Source organism: Nannobrachium achirus (genome assembly GCF_963921795.1).
Source record: "Nannobrachium achirus genome assembly, chromosome: 2".
Taxonomy (NCBI): Eukaryota; Metazoa; Chordata; class Actinopteri; order Myctophiformes; family Myctophidae; genus Nannobrachium; species Nannobrachium achirus.
Window position 1 is genome coordinate 37,452,237 of NC_137811.1, and position 20,870 is coordinate 37,473,106.

Here is a 20,870-nt window from a genome sequence, read left to right on the forward strand (position 1 = left end):
ACGAGCATCTTTACATCTCCTGTCAGGGGAGAAAGGCAGAGACATGTATGGACCTCTCTTTCTGTGTACAGTATTATTTATGCCTGTCCGTGTCCCGTTCCCCACTCGGTGTAGTGAGATCGTATACAATATGAAACCATCTCTGCCTCTCTGTGTTTCTTTGTACTATATCTTTGATTTGTCTCTTTTTCTCTTTTTGTGTCCAGTGGAGTCTCTAAATGTTTATTTATGTTTATTTTTGTATTTATGTAGGCCTAACGATACCAAGTCCATGATATGATATGATATTCTTCACAGCATTTAAAATAATAATAATAATAGAAAAGACGTTTAACAAGGATTAATGAGATGCGCTACTAAGAGCCAGGCGGTTTCGCTCTCATTACTCTGGTCGCTCCAACTCACATGCACACTCACTCCATCACTCCTTCATTACCTCACTCTCTCATTCCCTTACTTACTCACTTATAGTGACCTATTCACTCCATCACTCCATCAGTATCCCAGACGGTCACTCACTCTGTCACTTACAGTAATCACACACCAACACGCACATACACTGACATCGATAATCACCTAGACAGGCAATCAGTGCCATTGACACGTGATTGCAATCATTCATGGAATCACGCGCTGCAGTAACACGGAAGGGTGCACGCATGCACACACACACACACCAATGCGTGCACCTATACTTTACTTTCTGACACACAACTGTCTCTCTCTCTCTGTGTCCCTCTCATTCTTTCTCCCTCTCGCTCTTTCATACGCACGCACGCACGCACGCGCGCGCGCACGCACGCACGCACGCACGCACGCACGCACGCACGCACGCACGCACGCACGCACGCACGCACGCACGCACGCACGCACGCACACACACACACACACACACACACACACACACACACACACACACACACACACACACACACACACACACACACACACACACACACACACACACACACAGTACGTGCACACATACATTTACTTTCTGACACACAATTCTCTCTCCCTGTCCCTCTCTCTTTTCACCCTCTCTCTCTCTTTCTCTGGCTTGTAGACTTACGTACACACATATTCTACCACATCCAGTGTGTCACATTCTCACATACAGTAAATCACAAAGAACATTCTCTGCGTCCGACAGGATCACCTGCAGATAGAGAGTAAAGGACATGAATCATGATGTCAGAATTCTAAGCTGCAGGAAGTCATGTCCCAGAGAGAAGAGAGTTAGCTGCTAGCCAGTGATGTGGTGTGACGACGAGTAGGAAAGGAAGGACATAGGACAGACAGGACAGTGTCCATCCAAAGGACAATGACCATGCATCATAAAGAAATAGATATAAATTATGAGTGAAGATAGTTGATTTATATGATTGGCGATGATATCTGGCTGCTGACCTTTTACTGCAAATATGATGACGGCTCCAGAAGGAGCAGTAGATCACTGCCTTATTTCAGATACGATGGGGGCCAACGAGTGGGTGTACTTTGAAGCACACCCACAGAAATGGCTATAACTAATGCTTTTTCTTTGTCTGCATGGCGCATTTAAAGTGCCAGTGGTTCTCATGCTTTCTTTTTCATTTCAAGGACCCCCATAACTCTTCAACGTTTTCAGGCCGAGGACCCCTTAGTTGAGAGAGAGATGAAGCAGGGACCCCAACAACCTTTTCATAGATTCCATATAGTTTCATTGTTTGACAGCAGAATCGTCAGTGTATTTTGGATTCATGTCAATTTGTGTTTTCAGATATTTAACGACTTGAACCGTCAATACTTAATAAACGTGACCTTTCACTCTGTAATTAGTCTGCTCTTTTTCCCCTCTACACCAAACCTCTTTGCCGGAATTAGCCGATCTACAAGCTCACAACGCCTTGCAGCGTGAGGCGTTGTGAGCTTGTAGATCTGTTTTTTTTTGGCTAAAGTTCTCAGAATAAGGATATAATATAAATATAAATATAAATATAAAAAAAGAAGAAAAAAAGTTTCTATCACACAAAGATTTGGAGGACTCCCAAGGGGTCCCGGACCCCCTGTTGAAGACCCATGCCATAAACCATATGTAAACCATAATTTGTCCTGTCAGTGAACAGTTTATTAATAAAAAAAAGGAAAAAATAACCCCCCCCCCATTTTCTCTAGCTCTGGCTCTCTCAGTATTTCTCCCCCCCTCTCTCGGGAATTAACGTCTCCCTCCATCATCAGACGTCAGGCTGACAGCGGCTCTCCAGAGCGCGTTTTGTCCGCTGCACGCCACCCTCTCTGCTGACAGCCCCGTTGCCTGGAGACAGCCTGGAGACAGCCCGTGAGAGACAAGCATTGGTAAATGAGCGGATTCCTGATCAAAGGCCACGACCGCCACAATGTTTCAGCGGCGCGGCGCTCCGTGGCAGCACGCCACGTCAACTTCCTGTTCTTGCTAATCATAGGTTGCACACAAACATTTTTGAAATTTGCAGCCAAGATGCGCCCGGTTTGATTGCTTTTCCCCCTATTTGCATTGCAAAAGAGTGTGAATTTGAAATTTAAAATATGTGTAGTGTGATGATAAGGCTCTTTGACAGGCCTGGGATGTATTGTGCCACTGTTTCCCTGCCACTGGAATGCCTGCTACTGTTGATTGTGATGTATCATTGTGCTCGGCTCTCAGAAGACAGCAGCCACATCTTAAGTGACCTCTGTTGTTATGTCTGAGCCTGTAAACAACTGAAATCAATGCCAGAAAGTAAAGTCACACACTGCAGTCACCTGTGTTGCCTCGTGCCTGCTGCAATCAGCACCAAATATTGTGTATATCTCATCTGCTCATCACCCCTCTGTCAAAACAAGCAAGAACTCTCTCTCTCCGTATCTCTCTGGTCCAGTATTACGTCATTAGCAGTCAAATTGTTTGTGTGTGTGTGTGTGCACACGCGTGTGGCGTCTCTTTAATTACAACCGGTGCCCTCTAAGGAGGAGAAACACGTCACAAGTAATACAGAAAGCTTGATGTGTTCAACTGACCCAGCTGAGATGTAATCAACACTATGCCAGTGTAATCTAAATGAAGGTGAGTATAGTTGGGATAATTAAGCCCAGGTATACTGTTGTAGAGCAGGGTTTTTTAACTGATTTTGAACCAAGGACGACCAACCCTGACCAAGAATCAACCTGGGGACCACTATTGTGTTGAGTGGGGATATGACCTAAGATTAGTGATTTGGCAATCTGAGAAGAACCCATGGTCAAAGAAAAGGGAAAAACAGTACCCTCTCTGTTTTGTTCCTTTTCATTTGAGTTGCACAGCACTTCATCTGTTCTTGAGAGATTAGTGCTTTGGTAACACTTGCTAGTTGCTACGCATGTGTCCAATGTCTTTGCATCCCACTGTTTCTCAACCAATGGTCCATGGACTACAGGAGGCAGGTTGTCCATGGGAAAATGTTTTAAAATGTAAATACATTAATAAAATACCTTTGTTAAATGTATTAAAATATGTTTCAATAAAATGTCATTAAAAATATATTTTAATTAATTGGAGTGGTGTGGGAGAAAACAGCTTGAAATTAAATAAAGACTGTTAAGGGCTTGACTTAATCCGTTGCACAATAATATACATGCAAAACAAATTATATCATTATTATAAAAAAATAAAAGGTTGAGAACCACTGATCTATTCCTATCCCACATAGTTACCCTGATTCCATTCTCTTAGGCCTACTTTATCCAACATTCCACTCGTGTTAAATGATATGCTGATTTGTATCTTAGGTATGTGAGAGAGCAAAAATATGTGATTACATGGGCACATTTCATGATAATGCTAACTCAATCAGGAAATCCGGTAAACTTCCCCTTTTTGAGATTCTAACTCCCTTTTCTGTGGGATTTCTTGACCTCTGACTTCCCAGTAACTGACAACATTGACATGTCATCAAAGGTTACCAGGTCATTAATGCACTGTTCCGTGGAACAAGAAGAAAATAAATTGTCAATTTCTTACATTACTAAATACATGGTCAGGGACCACATGCAATACCTTCACGGACCACATTAACCAGATGATTTATCTAGTTAATCGTGCGATTAAAGGGGAAGACCACCCATTTTCAATATTGAACCTTCATTAATATAACTTCCCCCCCCCCCCCCCCTTCTGTGTTGCCTAGAACTGGAAGATTGATTTTGGGGTTTGTATTGTAAAGTACAACGGTGTGATGTCATCAAGTTGTACTTTACAATACAAACCTCAACATCAATCCTCCAGTTCTAGGCAACACAGAAGGGGGGGAACATTTTTTCTATTTCCACACAACTCCTCTAAGGTATATTAATGACATAGTTCAATATTGAAAATGGGTGGTCTTCCACTTTAATCACAAAACGTTTTTATCAGTTCACAATGAACCTTATAGGGATATTTTTCTCCTTTCTTTCGTCTTTTATACCCCTATTAACATGGGAGTAGAAACATACTGTATGCTGGCTTTATGCAAAATTATGTTCGTTTTGGATTGGATTTTTAAAATTAAAAACCCAAAAGCAATAGAATTGCATTAAACATGCAAACTAAGTCGGTTTCGATATTATTCTCGGTTAATTGTAGTCCTAAGTTTCTTCCAAAGTAATGAAGTCAAACGGTGGTGAGCCTTATTGGAGCCTGGAGCTCCCAGCAGATGGGAACCCCGCCCGGGAACAGGTGGCCTGTCGGCATTGGAAACCTGCATCCCACCTCTGTGATTTGAATCCATGGAAACGGTGGACATATGAGATAGATGATGATGTTGATTATGTTGATTATGAGTGTGTGTGTGTGTGTGTGTGTGTGTGTGTGTGTGTGTGTGTGTGTGTGTGTGTGTGTGTGTGTGTGTGTGTGTGTGTGTGTGTGTGTGTTTGTTGTGTGTGTGTGTGTGTGTGTGTGTGTGTGTGTGTGTGTGTGTGTGTGTGTGTGTGTGTGTGTGTGTGTGTGTGTGTGTGTGTGTGTGTGTGTGTGTGTGTACTGTTTGTGTGTACTGTTTGTGTGAGATCAATTTCACCAACTGCCAACTGCCCCCCTGTCCCCATTATGGCACCTGTCTCTGTCTATTGTTTGTGATTAGAACAATAGGCTGTCAAGGGAGTCTTATTGAATATAAATTAAATAAAAGGTCTATATTTACACACTTTTAAAGTGAAAATGTGAATAACAGAATGGAGACAATGTACAGACAGTCTAACAGGGAGAGCTGTCAATCTAAACACTGACACTGCATACATGAACCCTGGGCATGACCTAGGCGAACATTTGGCGATAATAGGTGAAGATTCAGTGAAAATACGAAAACATTCAGCAAATATAGTTCAGTTATCTTGTAGATCTGTTATTTTTGCGGTTTGATGTACAACACTGTGTACATGGTTTAACCACATGAAGACTAAGCATCCCTATACTGGGCATGTCATGATATTAGGTGGTGAACACTTGATGAAAACCCCAATCTAAAAAACCCACAATGCGTTGCGTTGTGGCCCGTTGTGAGCTTGTAGATTGAGTATTTTCTTTATTTGACATTAAGTGGTTAATCAGTCTGTCTCCGAAAATGACAGTCAACAACCGACTGATGATTAACTCGCACATCCCTCTGCCATAAAAAAATAAATATAAATGGTCTCTGGAATTGAATTAGTTGGCCTTTCCTCCCACTGTGTTCTAGTCGAGCTCAAAAAAGCGATTTAATGAGTGCCTGCATGCTTTCATTAATGGATCACACAAAAATCTGCCCAGATTGCAGGTAGGCCTCGAATGATTCAGGTCAACAGTGCCAAGCAAACATTTTCCAATTTTTTTCTGACCGCAGTTTGTCAAAAGGACTTGGCAGGAAGGCAGTTTATTCACTTATTGAAGATGCATCCCCCTGGTACTGGCCTCCAGATATCTCTGCAAAGTCTAGCAGTGGTTAGTGCAAGAGTAGAAGAAGAAATATCAAATACCCTACTGGAAATAAAAATCTGACATCTCGCTCAAACCATTTAGGCTCAAACTGCTTCAGTATCTCTCAATTGGAACTGGTTGATGGGGGTGGGAACGGCGTTGTGATAAGGAGAGAGCGCTATCACTGACTGCAGGAAGGTTTGCGGTATATTTCAATTTCCATTACATGATATTATCTAAAGGCAAGAACAGTCTACTTCACACCAGACTACAGAGTTAGCTAGGGTAAACTTAATTATATTGTAGGCACATACAATAAAGCTCATGTGGCCCATGAACTGACTGAACTTCACATTGTTTCATTATTGTCCTGACAAATGTTGAGAACAATAAAGGCACACATTTTACTTGCATTGAATCAAAATATGTTCTGTGTGTCAGTTACTTAAAGGAGTAGTTCACCCCCAAAATGACTTTTTTTCTATTGATTACTCATGCCATAGAGACTTGAGTTCCATAATATTTTTTTGTATTTGTCACACTCCCGAGACAAAAAATTGATTATTGTAAATGTACCTCCATTGATTCTGGATGGGGACCCAAATGCATATGGGTCGCGACAAAACAAAAAATATTATTGAACTCAACTCTCCATGGCGTGAGTAATCAATAGAAAAAAAGTCATTTTGGGGGTGAACTACTCCTTTAAACTAAAATAAAAGCCAATAGCAAAGCCCTCATGTTGAACCCAAGACCACCTGGAGGTCGAGGGCGTGCATGGTCACTTCCTGTACCTTCTGACCAAAGGACATGCCAGGAACAGTGTCTCCAACAATAGGCACAACAACCGCACGAAAAGGTTCCCCCTTTTACTCATCATATTGATAAATGCATTTGTTCCTCTTCAGGAGGGGCTTTCAAGGCCTGCCCGGGTGAAGCCTGGCGTGGCGGAGGTGTTTTGTTAAATTTAGATTGTTTGCTCCACTGCCATCGAAGCTCCAGATTGCATTTCAACACGATCAATACTGGCATATTGGATCCGAGTAGGAGGGCAATAAGAGCCAATAAAGCTTTGAGGGGGCGTCCAGAACTATTGTCTGTAAGGCTGACAGGAGGACTGTGGAGGCAGAGGCAAATAAAGTGGCTGGATGAAACACAGGCCTACACAACGCTATATAAGAGGGACCAACACAAACGCACGCACGCACGCATGCACGCACGCACGCACACAGACACAAATGTGATGTCTCCACTTGCATCAACTTTCGTTGACAATGTGTCCCAACTTGCCTGTGATATCTTGAACGATATCTTGAATTTTATAATATTAACTTTATAATATAAAGTTTAATGACTACAGCGCCTGCTGTTGTCATGTAGATGACAAACACCTGCCGCACGCACACACGCACACACACAGGCACACAGGCACGCACACACACACACACACACACACACACACACACACACACACACACACACACACACACACACACACACACACACACACACACACACACACACACACACACACACACACACACACACACACACACACACAAACAAGAGTGATGTCCCCATCACTCTTACTACCCCCTCATTTCCGCTCTCCTCAAGACGGCACTCTTATACACTCATTGAATGATGCACACAGCCTCCCCGCCCACATGCAAAACTCATATCTCAATAAATTAGAACAAGACAGCCTCATAATAATATCACCTTGTGTGTCCCAAACTGTTACTTTTAAGGAAATGAAAAAATAATGTGTGATCAAATGGGTCCAAAGTAGTTTAGTTAGTTATTATTATTATTATTCAAGTCACAAGCTCTTGTTTATACAATATTTTCAATATAAAACCCAAAGACACACTTAGACAATCAAAAGCAAAATTAGACAATCTACTGTACAAGCTGTATTGTGTGCGAGCTTGAAGATGGTTATTTGCTTACACCATAGTATGATGAAGCAAGGCAATACGTTATAAAACAAAAACATTTAGAGTTGAAATATGTGGAATCCTTGTATGTCCAAAACCGTTTGTTTTGTATTTATCATTTTAAAAATGATTTAAACTAGTGAAAACAGCCGATCTACAAGCACACAACGCCTCGCACTTTTCACTACTTTTGTGCGACGGCCTTGTATGATGAAGCAGGGCTTTGCTTTGCGAAAAAAAAATTGCTAATTTGAAACTTGGAGATACAAGGTTTCTGCCCGACAGTGACGATACTGGGGTACAGCCAGGAAGATGTATACAGACTAACTGAAGAGACTTCACGAAGCATCACCTCAGGGGACCCAAGAAATCTCAGAATCCCTTGTAGATGTTCCATGCTGTGAATACCACATCGTTATCACATGTAGAAATGCTTCAGTAGAAAATCCCTATTCAGCACTACAAGGACACTCTTTGCTGTGTTTGTGTTCTTCTCCGCCCCCCCCTGGGTCTCTTTCAGTGTCCGCGTCTTTACATTTCTGAACTGATATCACGCGACCAAAAAGCTCATCACAGAGAAAAATGACCCGCATATTAGTCTCTTTGGAGAGGGGGACTAGAACATTTGCTTGAACACACCATGCGGCATATTGGCAGAATGGAGTTTAGCTGAGTGCAATAATGAGAATAAATAGGCCCCTCAGTCAGAACACAGGAAATATTCTGTGCAAAATGTTGTAAATATTTTCCCGGTTGAGCGAAGACCAATCTTGAACATTTTTGCTGAGGGAGAGTGAGTGAGAGAGAGAGAGAGAGAGAGAGAGAGAGAGAGAGAGAGAGAGAGAGAGAGAGAGAGAGAGAGTAAAAACAAACAAGTCAAGAGTGCTGTGGTAGAGAGGGAGGAGGAGATGGAGAGAGGGGAAGGAACTGAACTGAAATCTGTGTTTCCTGTTGATAAAACTTTGTCAGCAGTTACGCTCATTTGAAGCCCAGCAAATGAAACTTGCTGAGCACTCACTATACGTCGTTGGGGTTATTTAACGTCGCACTGACATCTCTGTCTCGGCAAACAATGCCTTGGTATTTTGCTGCTCGACTGCTTCAAAACAGCACAACACTCGCAGGGCCCATTTAATGTGGCACTAACAAGAGGCTGAGGCAGACACCAGAGGCAGTCACACGTGGCCTCACTTGGTACTGCTGATTTGTATACCGAAAGGCTCCGTGCATAACTGTAGTCCCGGGTTTTCCAGGAGGTGGCAAACCCGTTTCCTCTTCCAGGTCTGGTTCCCATAGCTTTGTTTGATTGGCTCGGCAGCAGGATCGAACCGGAAACCAGAGACTTCTACCTACGGAGAGTCGCGTCACTCCCGTTCACTTTATGGGGCCAGGTCTTCTATGCACACATCTATTGGCGTATAGTGACAAACCGCGAACCGGAGGTTTACAGAATGCATTGAAGTCTATGGTAAAGTGACAATGAACCACGTGAACCACGCGATCAAGCCGGTTTTGATCCGAGTCTGGAGGTGATCCGCGACCCGCTCAGCGAGAATATAATGGAAATGTAATGTAAAAACCAGATGACCGTGAATTCACTCTTCAATGTCATTTCACCCCCATTCAATTCCACCTCTCGGGGTGGGAATCCAGGGGATATTCTATTTCTATTTCTATTCACGTGTTAACAGTTCAAATCTGCTGCATGCAGTGCTGAGCCAGTCAAACAAAGATAGAACGGACTAATGTCACCTTCTGGAAACCCAGGACTATCCAAGTCTAGTTAAGGCCCTTCTTTGAAAGGACCCATAATTCTATGTTAATCATATTAAAGACGTTCACCGACAAAGCTCCCCTTTGGCCTGTTTCAAAAGATTATTCATTGACTATTTGCATAATCACCAATAAAACCCAGTCACCATTCATATATTTTCCTCTTTCAGACCAGCAACACTACAATCCCCATCCGTCTTCAGTTCAACACACACGCTCACACATTTCAGAAGGCATCTGCTTTACAATCATGTTTGGAGAATCAAGCCGGTTTTGATCCGAGTCTGGAGGTGATCCGCGACCCGCTCAGCGAGAATATAATGGAAATGTAATGTAAAAACCAGATGACCGTGAATTCACTCTTCAATGTCATTTCACCCCCATTCAATTCCACCTCTCGGGGTGGGAATCCAGGGGATAAATCTCAGTTCCAGTCCAGCGTTCTAAGGACTAATCTCCCCACAGAAAGCCACTCCGGTCTGCTGAATTCCTGCTGACCTCTCCTCCAGCTCGGTTCCATATCCACACAGCACTGAGCAGAGTGGAGTGTGGGGGGGACTGCTTTGGTATGTCACTCACCTGCCCCGGTTGCAAAGGCTCATATTAACAAGGGGACTTGAGGCTCTGGGGGTTTTGCATATAAATGATGTCTCTGCTTCCCAAGATGATATCAAACGGTGTGTCTAAGCCTGTATGTGAGCAAAGCCAGGTGTGTGTGTGAGTGTGTGTGAGTGCGTGCGTGCGTGCGTGCGTGCGTGCGTGCGTGCGTGCGTGCGTGCGTGCGTGCGTGCGTGTGTGTGTGTGTGTGTGTGTGTGTGTGTGCGTGCGTGCGTGCGTGCGTGCGTGCGTGCGTGCGTGCGTGCGCGTGTGTGTGTGCACGTGCGTGCGTGCGTGTGTGTGTGTGCACGTGCGTGCGTGCGTGCACACGCGCGTGCAGTATGGACGTGCATGCATGTCTGCTCTTGGCTTTGATGTCAAGGACAACATCTCTGTTGCGATATTTGCTGCCTGTCTGCCCAGAAAGACCTCGACATAATCGACTGTTTTCACTTTTTCATTTCTCCTGACATTTTAAACATTTCAAATCACATATTTGGAAATAAAATGTGCACACACATCCCCAAGTCCCTTTCCCCATGTATACAGTTAAATGCTTTCTTTCCAGGCCGTCTAGCACAGCAACACTGTTCTGTTCCATCACTTTCTTTGTTCCCTGTGAGGTCGTGATCTCAATATCAAACACAGTCTATGCTTTGTTTGAAAGGTAATTTTGAAAGTAAATGAATTTAGCCATTCAGTTTACAGTGGTGGTTTAGAACAGTGAAGGTACTGAATCTGGATTCTGGCACATTTCTTCTTTTTTGCTATTTTTGTTATCTTTGGTGCTTTTTTTTTTTACCATGAGGGGCATAACGGCCGCCGTTGTAGAGGCATGTTCTAGCGTTGTTACAAGCATTGTCTGATTTATATTTTGTCGTACAACACTTACTTCTGTTTTGGCTAATAGTTAGTCTGGGTTTCAAAGATTCAACCCTCAAATCTATATCTTTTAATTGTGCCTTTTTGATTGTGTTGTAGATAATATGATGCAAATATAGGAAGTGCCTTTAAGTCATTTTTGTTTTGTTTTGTTTTATTTAATTAAACATTTTAAAGAAGTTTTTACACTGACAATGCTTACAATGTGAAACAATTATATGCCACTGTCAAATAAAAATAATTTGTGTTTTTGTTAGCGTGGCTTTCGTGTGTACAGTAATGCATGATTAAACGTTGTAACATAATACTCTTCATTTCATAATGGCATTTTGAGTTCACTTAAATACTTCTGTTTCAGTATATTAGTCAGGTGTTTTTTTCCCTTCTTTTATTTCATCATACACCATACAGCAATAAGCCTATAATACATCACATACATTTTTATCTTTTTCTGCCTTACATGCTTTTTTTTTGCATGAATACATGCCTGGAAACATGAATCATTACCTTCACTTACAAACCCGGTACAAGGTAATTACAGCCATGAGTATAACACACTAACTCTTAACCCTGAAAAACTGCTGATGCAGTGAAAAGATTCGGCCACAGGGGTTTACACACTCTGCTTTCTCTCTTAATATGTTCCTTTGAGACACAGGCGTGCACACACACACACACATTGCACGCGTGTGCACGGCGTGCGCACCCACAGACGCACACACCCACAGACACACGTACGCACGCACCCACAGACACACGTACGCACGCACACACAGTGACAGAAAGGGTATAAAGAGTGAGGGGAGAACAAGTGAAACATGTCAGGAGAGAAGGGATGAATACAGCAACAGACAAGGTGACAGAGATACGGAGGGAAAAAGGACAATTGATTATGGAACAACCACCTTACTGTTCCACAGATCTAATACAAAACAGAACACATAAAAATGTGATCACAACTTTCACAAGCCAAGCCAACACAGGCTGCCCAGCTGATGTAGGAGAACTCAGTGGCGCCCCCTTTACACGGGGATGGACTCCATCGCCTCCAGACCAGTGGTTTGTTGAGAAATATATCGTCACTGTCGGGCAGAAACCTCTGTCACTTTTTCAATGTTTTGTTTTTGTAAGTAAAGCCCTGCTTCACCATACAAAACTGTCGCACAAGACTATAGTGACAATAGCCGATCTACAAGCACACAACACCTCACGTGCGAGCCGTTGTGTGCTAGAGCCGTTGTGTGCTAGTAGATAGTGACTATTTTCACTAATTTAAATACTTTTTAAAAAGATTTTTGGACAAAAGGTTTCCACCCGACAACAACGCTCCTACATCTGTCTTTGTCATTGGTCTGTACATATGGCCAGGGTCACCCTGCCATTGGAAGCTTCGCGGGACACTTAATGAAATGAACTCATACAGTCAGTAAATAGCACCGCTCACACTGGGTGTGATCTTTTAAGTGCTAGTGTGCTCTTTCTTTAATTACAAAATAAAATCAACCAATCAATCAAAAGTTCTCAAACGTTTTAATTTCAAGGACACCCCTATGTCGGGGTGTGAAAATGTTCCATTTGTGCTCTCTCTCTGTTTGGGAACTCCGTCAAGGAACCCCGGGGGTCCCTGTCTGGACCCTACTCTGAGAAGCGCTGCTCCAGAAAGCCCCGTGGCTGCCTCATACATCCAGTCCTGTCAGCCTGACAAGCTAATGGAGACTAATCAACTGTCAGGGCCATGGCACCACACCCTTCATCTCCCAGCATCCTCCTTCCCCCCGCCTCCCCCCCGCTGCCCGCCCACCCTGCCTCACTGGCCTTTCAACTATAACCGTCTCCCAGAGAAATAATCGAGTGATGGCTATATATAGCCCACTGCACTCTTCCTTATCCCAGCCACACACGCACGCACGCACACACGCACGCACGCACGCACGCACGCACGCACGCACGCACGCGCACACACCGGCAAACAGTGAAATCTCGATATTTCGACGTCCCATTTGTCCGACTAAGGGTTAGGCTTAGGGTTAGGGTTAGGGTTAGGCATAATTTTACTGAGGTTAGGTAAAGGGTTAGGGTTAGGTTTAGGCATGGTAGCATTCACCAGGTTAACATTCACCAGTGTTGGCAGGTTAGCATTTCACCTGGTTAGCATACACCAGTGTCAGATGAATGTGACACCGAACTATCGAACGTGGTAACCAACGCTAAGCTCCCCCGGCAAACACCGCCGTACATTTGGATTGCTGTATCGCAGGAAGCAACACCCACCTCCTATCTCATAAACACCTCTGACTGAGAGGAGAGAGGAAGGGGCCCTGAAGGCCCTGTGTGTGTGTGTGTGTGTGTGTGTGTGTGTGTGTGTGTGTGTGTGTGCGTGCGTGCGTGCGTGCGTGCGTGCGTGCGTGCGTGCGTGCGTGCGTACTGTATGTACATGGAGGTGCTATATTTGTGAGATGATTTGTTACTGTTTTATTTCCATTCATTATACTGCAGAGGTTTTGTCATTTCAGAAAGGATGATACAAATACTGGAGTAATGTATTTCTTTTCCTATCCCTCAGAGACTCTGAATAAATCCATACAGGTCAGAGTGCTGGGGCGGCTGCATATGTCAACGTCTTGCTCAAGGACGCTTGGATGGGGATGGACACTGTTGTGGGGTTTGAACCGCTGTGACCTTGAGTCTTTGTATACCAGCGGTTCTCAAACATAGGGTCGCGACCCATTTCCAGGTCACAGGCGTGGTTTTATGGGTCACAACTTCACACGGAGAAAATACGCGTTTATTTCCACATTTTTTAGTCTTACTTTTTTCCAGAATAGAAATAATTCATATGTTTTTTCAAAAATACAAATAGACCTTAAAGTTGCACTATATAACTTTTTTTAATGAATAAAATACAAAGTTGTCCAATCTGTATGGTATGGTATGTTAATACAATATAACTTATTGGGGTGGTTGTATTTTATCTCCCTGCTCTTCTATTGAGACGTTTAGATTGTGTCAATGTCTAGACACAGGATCTGACAGGATTTTGACCACAATTTGACCAAGATTCAATTTATCCCCTGAGAAAGCAGGCTGGCTCTATTAGCTCAATGCTAAAAACAAAACACACAAAAAAAAAAAACATACGTAGGCAACCATGTTCAAATCCGAGGTAGAAGAGGAAAGTTACACTCAGCACTCAACTTTTTCACACAATGTGTATTATTCCTAACCTGACTCCGCCAGATGGTGACATTATTCTACAAAACTGAAACATATTTTATATTCACATCTACTCATGAATTCAGCAAACATTGCAACATTCAACACTGGGCAACATTGAGGTGCCCAGAGGTCTCAGGTCTCAGAAATAGCAACAGACTCAGCCGGGCATAATGAGATATAATGCAGGCCATGTATTGCATTATTGAAGGCCTTTATTAGCCTATGTCAAGTGTACACAATTCCTTCCAAATCAGAACTGTTGCCTTGTGGATTGGGAAATCCTGAGAGTTATTATTCAGCTAACAGTTAGTTAGTGTAGTGTGACTTGAGAGATTCATGAATTTAATGTGAATAGGGTGAGTGATGATATTACATTTTTGGTTAAAACAAAAAGTGTATTGTTAGAAGGTTAAAGCTTTATATTCTAATTGTGTTGTTGTTCACATTGTTGTTCGTGTTGTTGCATGAGTGGTTGTTCAGGATCTCCTCTCTCCTCTGCTCTTTCATAAACAGAAAATACATTTTCAGGTGGTAGCCTACTCTCTCCTAATTTCAGCCACTTAGGAGAGAGTACCAATTCATCACCTTAAACTTTATAGTGTTTCAGTTCCAATTTTGCTCATTTATTTGTATCATCACTTCCAAATGCACTTGTTTATCCTCTATCCTATGTGAGTTCAGTTCTCTCTCCTGATTCTGTTGTGGTGAGATCCGGGTGAGATGCAGTTTTTCTGAATCCAAATAAAGTCAATCAATCTATCAAACTAAAAAATGAACTGCGTGAATCAAAACAGCATCCCGGTTCTGACAATGGAACGGTGGAGATGACGGAGGCACGCCGGCGTTGTATTATAAACACAATCTGATCTAGCTATAACAACAATCACGACATATAGGCTATTTATTATAATCACTAATTCACTATGAAGTGTCTTTAATTATAATTAAAGTAAAAATAGTCAAATAACAAACAAGGACGAATTGTTCTGCCCACAACCTTATCAAACCAAAATGCCTAAACTACTGCAAAAATGTAGGCCTATTATAACTATGATAATGGTTCTTAACTTCTTGTAAGTCCCAATTATTAAGTATAATACTTGACCTTATAAATATAAAATGTTTATGATTATTTCTTGTGTTATATGTCATGAAACATCGCATGTAGGCCTATTATATTACCTAACCTATACACGAGTGAGCTCTCGATCGGCACCTCCGCACGGTCCAGGCGAATGCAACGGAGCGCTCCCTACCTCCGGTTCAGCCAATCACAAGCTTCCATTGTCAGAACCTGGACGCTGTTTTGATACACGCCATAGAACTCCATCATATCTTACCATCTTTCCCGATCAGGAAGTCCAGGTAGCGGTAGGTGTAAGCCACGCCCACCTTGGTCTCCACCTGCGGTCTCTTCAGGGTGGAGTAGATCTTTCCTGGACTGTTCTCCTCTGCCGTGGGTTTCAGCTTACGCAGGCCACAGCCCATGGCTCCACTGGGTTAGTGAGTGGCGTGTGTATGTGCACGGAGCCTGCCAAGATAGAAGGGAGGTCGGGTCACTTGTGTTTGTGAAAGTATTGTGAAAAATGCGAAAATTGGGGAACTCCTAAAGCATAATGCCTCATTTGCACAACTTTGTGGGACGGTGCCTAGCCCACAACATGTCGACATGTTGTATAAATTTGTAGATCGGCAATTGTTCGGCACTGGGCACCGTCACACAACTAAGTATAAATCAGGCTCAAAGGATGTTTGAGACAGAGATTAATCTATCTTTCGCTTTGTCACGCATGCCTGCGTGCACACATTGATGCATGCACGAACGCACGCAAACATGAATAAAAGTGTGCACGCACACACCCACGCACACACACGCAAACACAATCAAGCACAGGTGCATATACACACACACACACACACACACACACACACACACACACACACACACACACACACACACACACACACACACACACACACACACACACACACACACACACACACACACACACACACACACACACACACACACAACAGTGCACACATGACCATGATCCCTGAGGGACTTCAGAGGGAAAACCAATAAGGAACAGCATGCTGGATAAGCACCCCCAAATAAATAAATAAAAACCATTAAATGAGCTTGATTCTTCATGGGTTCCCGAGCCCTCGTTCCCGGGGGAACCGAATTAACAGAGACAACGATGGCGGAGTGGCGGCTGAAGGAACAGGGGGGCTGTGTGTGTGTGGGGGGAGGAGGGTCTCTAAAGAGCCGGGCAAATCCGTATAGAGGGGCTTCACCCCAATGGCTTGTGACGCTGCTGCTGCTGCCATTCTCCATCAGCTCAGCCTCAGACTGGGCGCAGGTGACATCCCATTGTGCACCACTGATTAAACTGGAGGATGGATGGACCAATGGATGGATGGCTGTGGCTGCCCTCCACCTCCCTTATCCCCTGCCACCCCCACCCCACCCTCCCCTCCCCCCAAATGATGAGGAACCCTCTCTATTATGTTCGCTCCTAATTACAGAAATGTTCCGGGCGCCTTCGCGGCGGCACAACTACACATTCGAGCGGGTCGTCGTCGTCGTCGCGGAGACGGCAGGACAAGAAGACGGGGGGGGGGGGGGGGGGGGGGACTGGGGGGTTTGCGAGAGGGAGGGAGGAAACGAGGGAATGCGGTGCTCTGTTAATGAGGTGAGCGGGAAGAATGGAAAAGGTGAGAATCAATCAAGGGAAAAAATAGGAAATGGGGTGACCACCGGTCCGTTTAGTTAGGAGGGGGGGGGGGGGGGGGGGGGGTAATGCATGGCAAGCAGAGTCTGAAGAGAAGAGAGAGACGCATAGCAATTAGACTGTTGATGAAAGGGAAAGGGCTGATGAACAGAAGAGGAGGAGGAAGGAGGGAGGAGGAGGAAGAGGGGAGAGAGGAGAGAGAAAGTGAGAGGTAACGGCAGGAGATTCATTGCTGTTGTCACAACAGGGCTTTGTCCCCGACGACACTTACATGAATATCTTTGTTGGGCGTTATGAATCTGAATGTTGCATCGCAATCACATCCTCGTGGGGCTCCGTCCTAGCACCCTGTAATGGGGCGAGAGTTGATGAACGTGGCAATTCATCAACTCGGATTATGCCGGGTCCCATGGCGCAACCGGGCAGGGTCCCTGACGCTCTGTTGACTGGTGGCTGTACAATATCTATGACACAGAGATGTTCTGGATGTCTCTCGCATTACTAATTCTTCATTTATACTCTGCCATATCAGTGGTCCTCAACCTTTTCAGGCCGCGGCCCCCAAAATAATCATATTTCAACTGGGGACCCCCAACCCTGCACAAGCTCTTGGAATTGTAGGAGTTGGCATTACATTTAGTTTGACTCGATCTATTCCATTGTGAAAATAGCCGATCTACATGCTCACAACGCCTCGCAGCTATTTTCTCAATTTTGGACTAATATTTCACAATTTGGCCAATGTTTGACCAGACGTACTAAAAAGGTAATTAAAGTCCTTAAATTGTCACTTCAGAAATGTGCAGATACCATGTATACACTTATACTGTATGTTGGTCTGTTTACTGTTGAGTGAGAAAACAATGTTTTTGACTTTCTTTTAGCTACATTTAGCTAATCATCTGGGGTCCCCCCTGCAACGCAGATGCACGACAAAGCATGAATCAAACCATGCCTGATGGAGTTGAAGGGGAGACCCGGAGCCTTCACTTCTCCGCATCGCCACAGTGGGAGTGACGTTTTCGTTTGGGGTTCCAAGAACACCCATTTCAAAGGAACACACAAGCTGTAAACTCCAGAGGAAGTCAAATTCTCTGAAAGCGGCGCTCTGCAGTAACCGTTTCAACTCAGGACCATACTGTACTGTACTGTGAGGCAGCTTCAACACCAGGCATCTCGAATTGTTCTGCCATCAAAGGAAACAGGGGGAAAAAAAATGCATTTCTTCAAGTCATGGATTTCCACTGTTGCCTGCAGTCAGTTGTAAATAGGTTTTACCCACCAAACCCCCCCACCCTGGAGAGAGAAGGAGCAACCAGAGAGAAAGAGAGGCTCTGTCTGTCATGTACTCTACAAGAGAAGGGGGAAGAGGTAGTCAGAACAAAAGCGGTGAGGGGGTGGAAAGAAAACAAAGCATATGAAAAAATAAATGGCGCCTCTGGTATTTGCATAGCACTTGGAGGCCGTTGGCGAAGGCGAAGGTGAGTATTTTTAGAGCAAAGCTGACAGCGGAAGTGTGAGATGTTTATGATTTTTGGAGTCACTGTTTTTTCCACATCCTACTTCCCCCCTCCGAGGTGTGAGCTCTGGGCGGGTTGTGGCCATTGCCTCAGCTCACTTTTTCTTTTTTTTTGGGGGGGGGGGGGGGAGGAGAGAGTTTGACAGACAAGGGCCACTCAACAGACCGCACCTCAACGGCTTCAGAAAAACAGGAAAAAGACCATTGATTTCCCTTTGCTGAATTAGCAACGATCCTCTTGCTGTTTTGTTCTGTCTTTTGTCTCGCATTAATGGCATTGTGAAGTTTTTATTCGATAACCCGTAAACCATAATCCCGCCCGTGGTTCTGAGGCTCTGTTGTGACTGGAATTGACCTGGCTTTGGCTCCTCCAGACTTAAACACCCCGCAGCACTTTCTATTATATGGATGTCAAAAGGAAAGCGTGGGAGGGTTTCTTATTTCCATCAAAATGGTTTGATAGAAAGCAAAATTGTTTGTTACACCATTGACTCTGGATGTTATCCGTCACTCTCTAAGGTATCTGTCTGTCTGTCTGTCTGTCTGTCTGCCTGTCTGTCAGGCTGGCTGGCTGGATGTCAGGCTTGCTGGCTGTCTGTCTGTCTGTCTGTCTGTCAGGCTGGCTGGCTGTCATGCTGGCTGGGAAATCTCGCTCTTTCGAACGACCCACATTTTGACAACGGAACATCGGGAGGGTTAGCGACTCAACCCACGGAGGTTAGGGTTAGGTTTGGGTGTCAAAAAGATGACACATAGAAACAGCGTAACGCTCCCACGCTGGCTGTGTGTCTGTCTGTCTGTCTGTCTGTCTGGCTGGCTGTCTTTGCCTCTTTGTCGATGAGATCTCCTTATAAGTTATTATGTTTGGTAGCATGGTTGCTAAGATCTATTCAAACATCACAGCTTAGGAATCTTCAAAGTGGATTGGTGGTTATTGAAGGAAAACTAATTAGGACACACTGTTGTTCCTTTGCATGAAGTCTAGCTGCCTCTAATCTCAGTCTTTGTCTTTGAGTGCGCGCTCTCTCTCTCTCTCTCTCTCTCTCTCTCTCCCCCCCCCCTCTCTCTCTAAGTTCTCTCATTACAGTATGTCTTTCTCCCTCTCCAGCCGTCTTTCTCTCTCCCTGTCTTGCCCTCCTCAGACAAATTAAGAGGTTGCATTTGGCGGTTTTGATGTTGTAGTTTATTTAGCTTATTGTGAATAAGTGAAAGAGGGCTCTTCAACCCATCGAGGCAGGACCATGTTCCCTGCATGCTCTGACTTCCTCCTTCCTTCCTTCCTTCCTTCCTTTCCGCCTTGACACTTCACCTGGGTGGGACATGGAGGACCCAAGGGGCACAGGGAGACAAGTGAACAGGGTTGTCAGGAAATACAGTGGTCGATAACAAGGCCTATTCTGGAAAGTGCTGGATGCTTTCATACAATTTGCCTACAATTACAAATATAGATTCTGATGGGACGTAGGGTGTGCGTTATTTTCAGATAACCAAACAACTTTGATGGATCATCACTGTTACAAATGAATACGCATATATGATTTTTACTGTATTAGCAGTTTATGCAAACATTAGCTACAAGCCATCCTTAAAATCAATATGGATTTCAATATAATGTTAAAAATGTTGGTTGAACATAAAAAGTATGCAATTGTGACGTGTACTGTATGTGTGTGTGTGTGTGTGTGTGTGTGTGTGTGTGTGTGTGTGTGTGTGTGTGTGTGTGTGTGTGTGTGTGTGTGTGTGTGTGTGCGTGTGTGTGTGTAAAACACATAACATTGTATGTCATTACTATGGCTAGTAAAGTACGTTTTAGTCCAAAGTTGATGAAGATCCACAGAGCCACAATGAGTCTATTTAAAGAGCTTATTGCCATTTCAGCCTCCACATCCAGCACAGTATTTTCAATAACTGCACAGCTCGATTGTCCCTTGACATCTCGCGTTGCACTGAGATGCGATGTGAGCTTGTACATCGGCTATTTGAGAGACACTGCGCGCAATAAATCAGGCGTTAGCAAATCAAAGGTCTCGCAACAAGCATTTATTTGATATACCGGCTTTGAATATTCAAGGACAGGACGTAACAACGGACACGGTGCAATGCATGCTGACACCGCTGAAGAGATGAGAGAGGTGATGTAAACGCAGGCGGGAACATCAGTAAACAATGGTGTGCGATTGAACTCCTGTGGCATCTCAAGGAGCTGGCTGACGCAATGGCCTCTTTCAACCCTGTATCTGACTGTCTCAAGGCCTGTTGTGTAGTCCCTATTCACACACGCACGCACGCACACACGAACG

At 44.1% G+C, this 20,870-nt stretch overlaps 1 protein-coding gene across 1 annotated transcript in view; it reads right to left on the reverse strand.

Annotated features, from left to right (window-relative positions):
- The window catches only part of rftn1b (raftlin, lipid raft linker 1b), a gene marked incomplete at its 3' end in the record, with an annotated part of 116,001 nt that overhangs the window by 81,945 nt on the left and 13,186 nt on the right, over positions 1 to 20,870 (reverse strand). The window contains exon 2 of the mRNA XM_080741719.1: positions 15,654 to 15,844. Coding sequence (XP_080597845.1) covers positions 15,654 to 15,801 — 148 coding nt within the window. The 5' untranslated portion in view covers positions 15,802 to 15,844. The remainder of the gene's footprint in view (positions 1 to 15,653; positions 15,845 to 20,870) is intronic.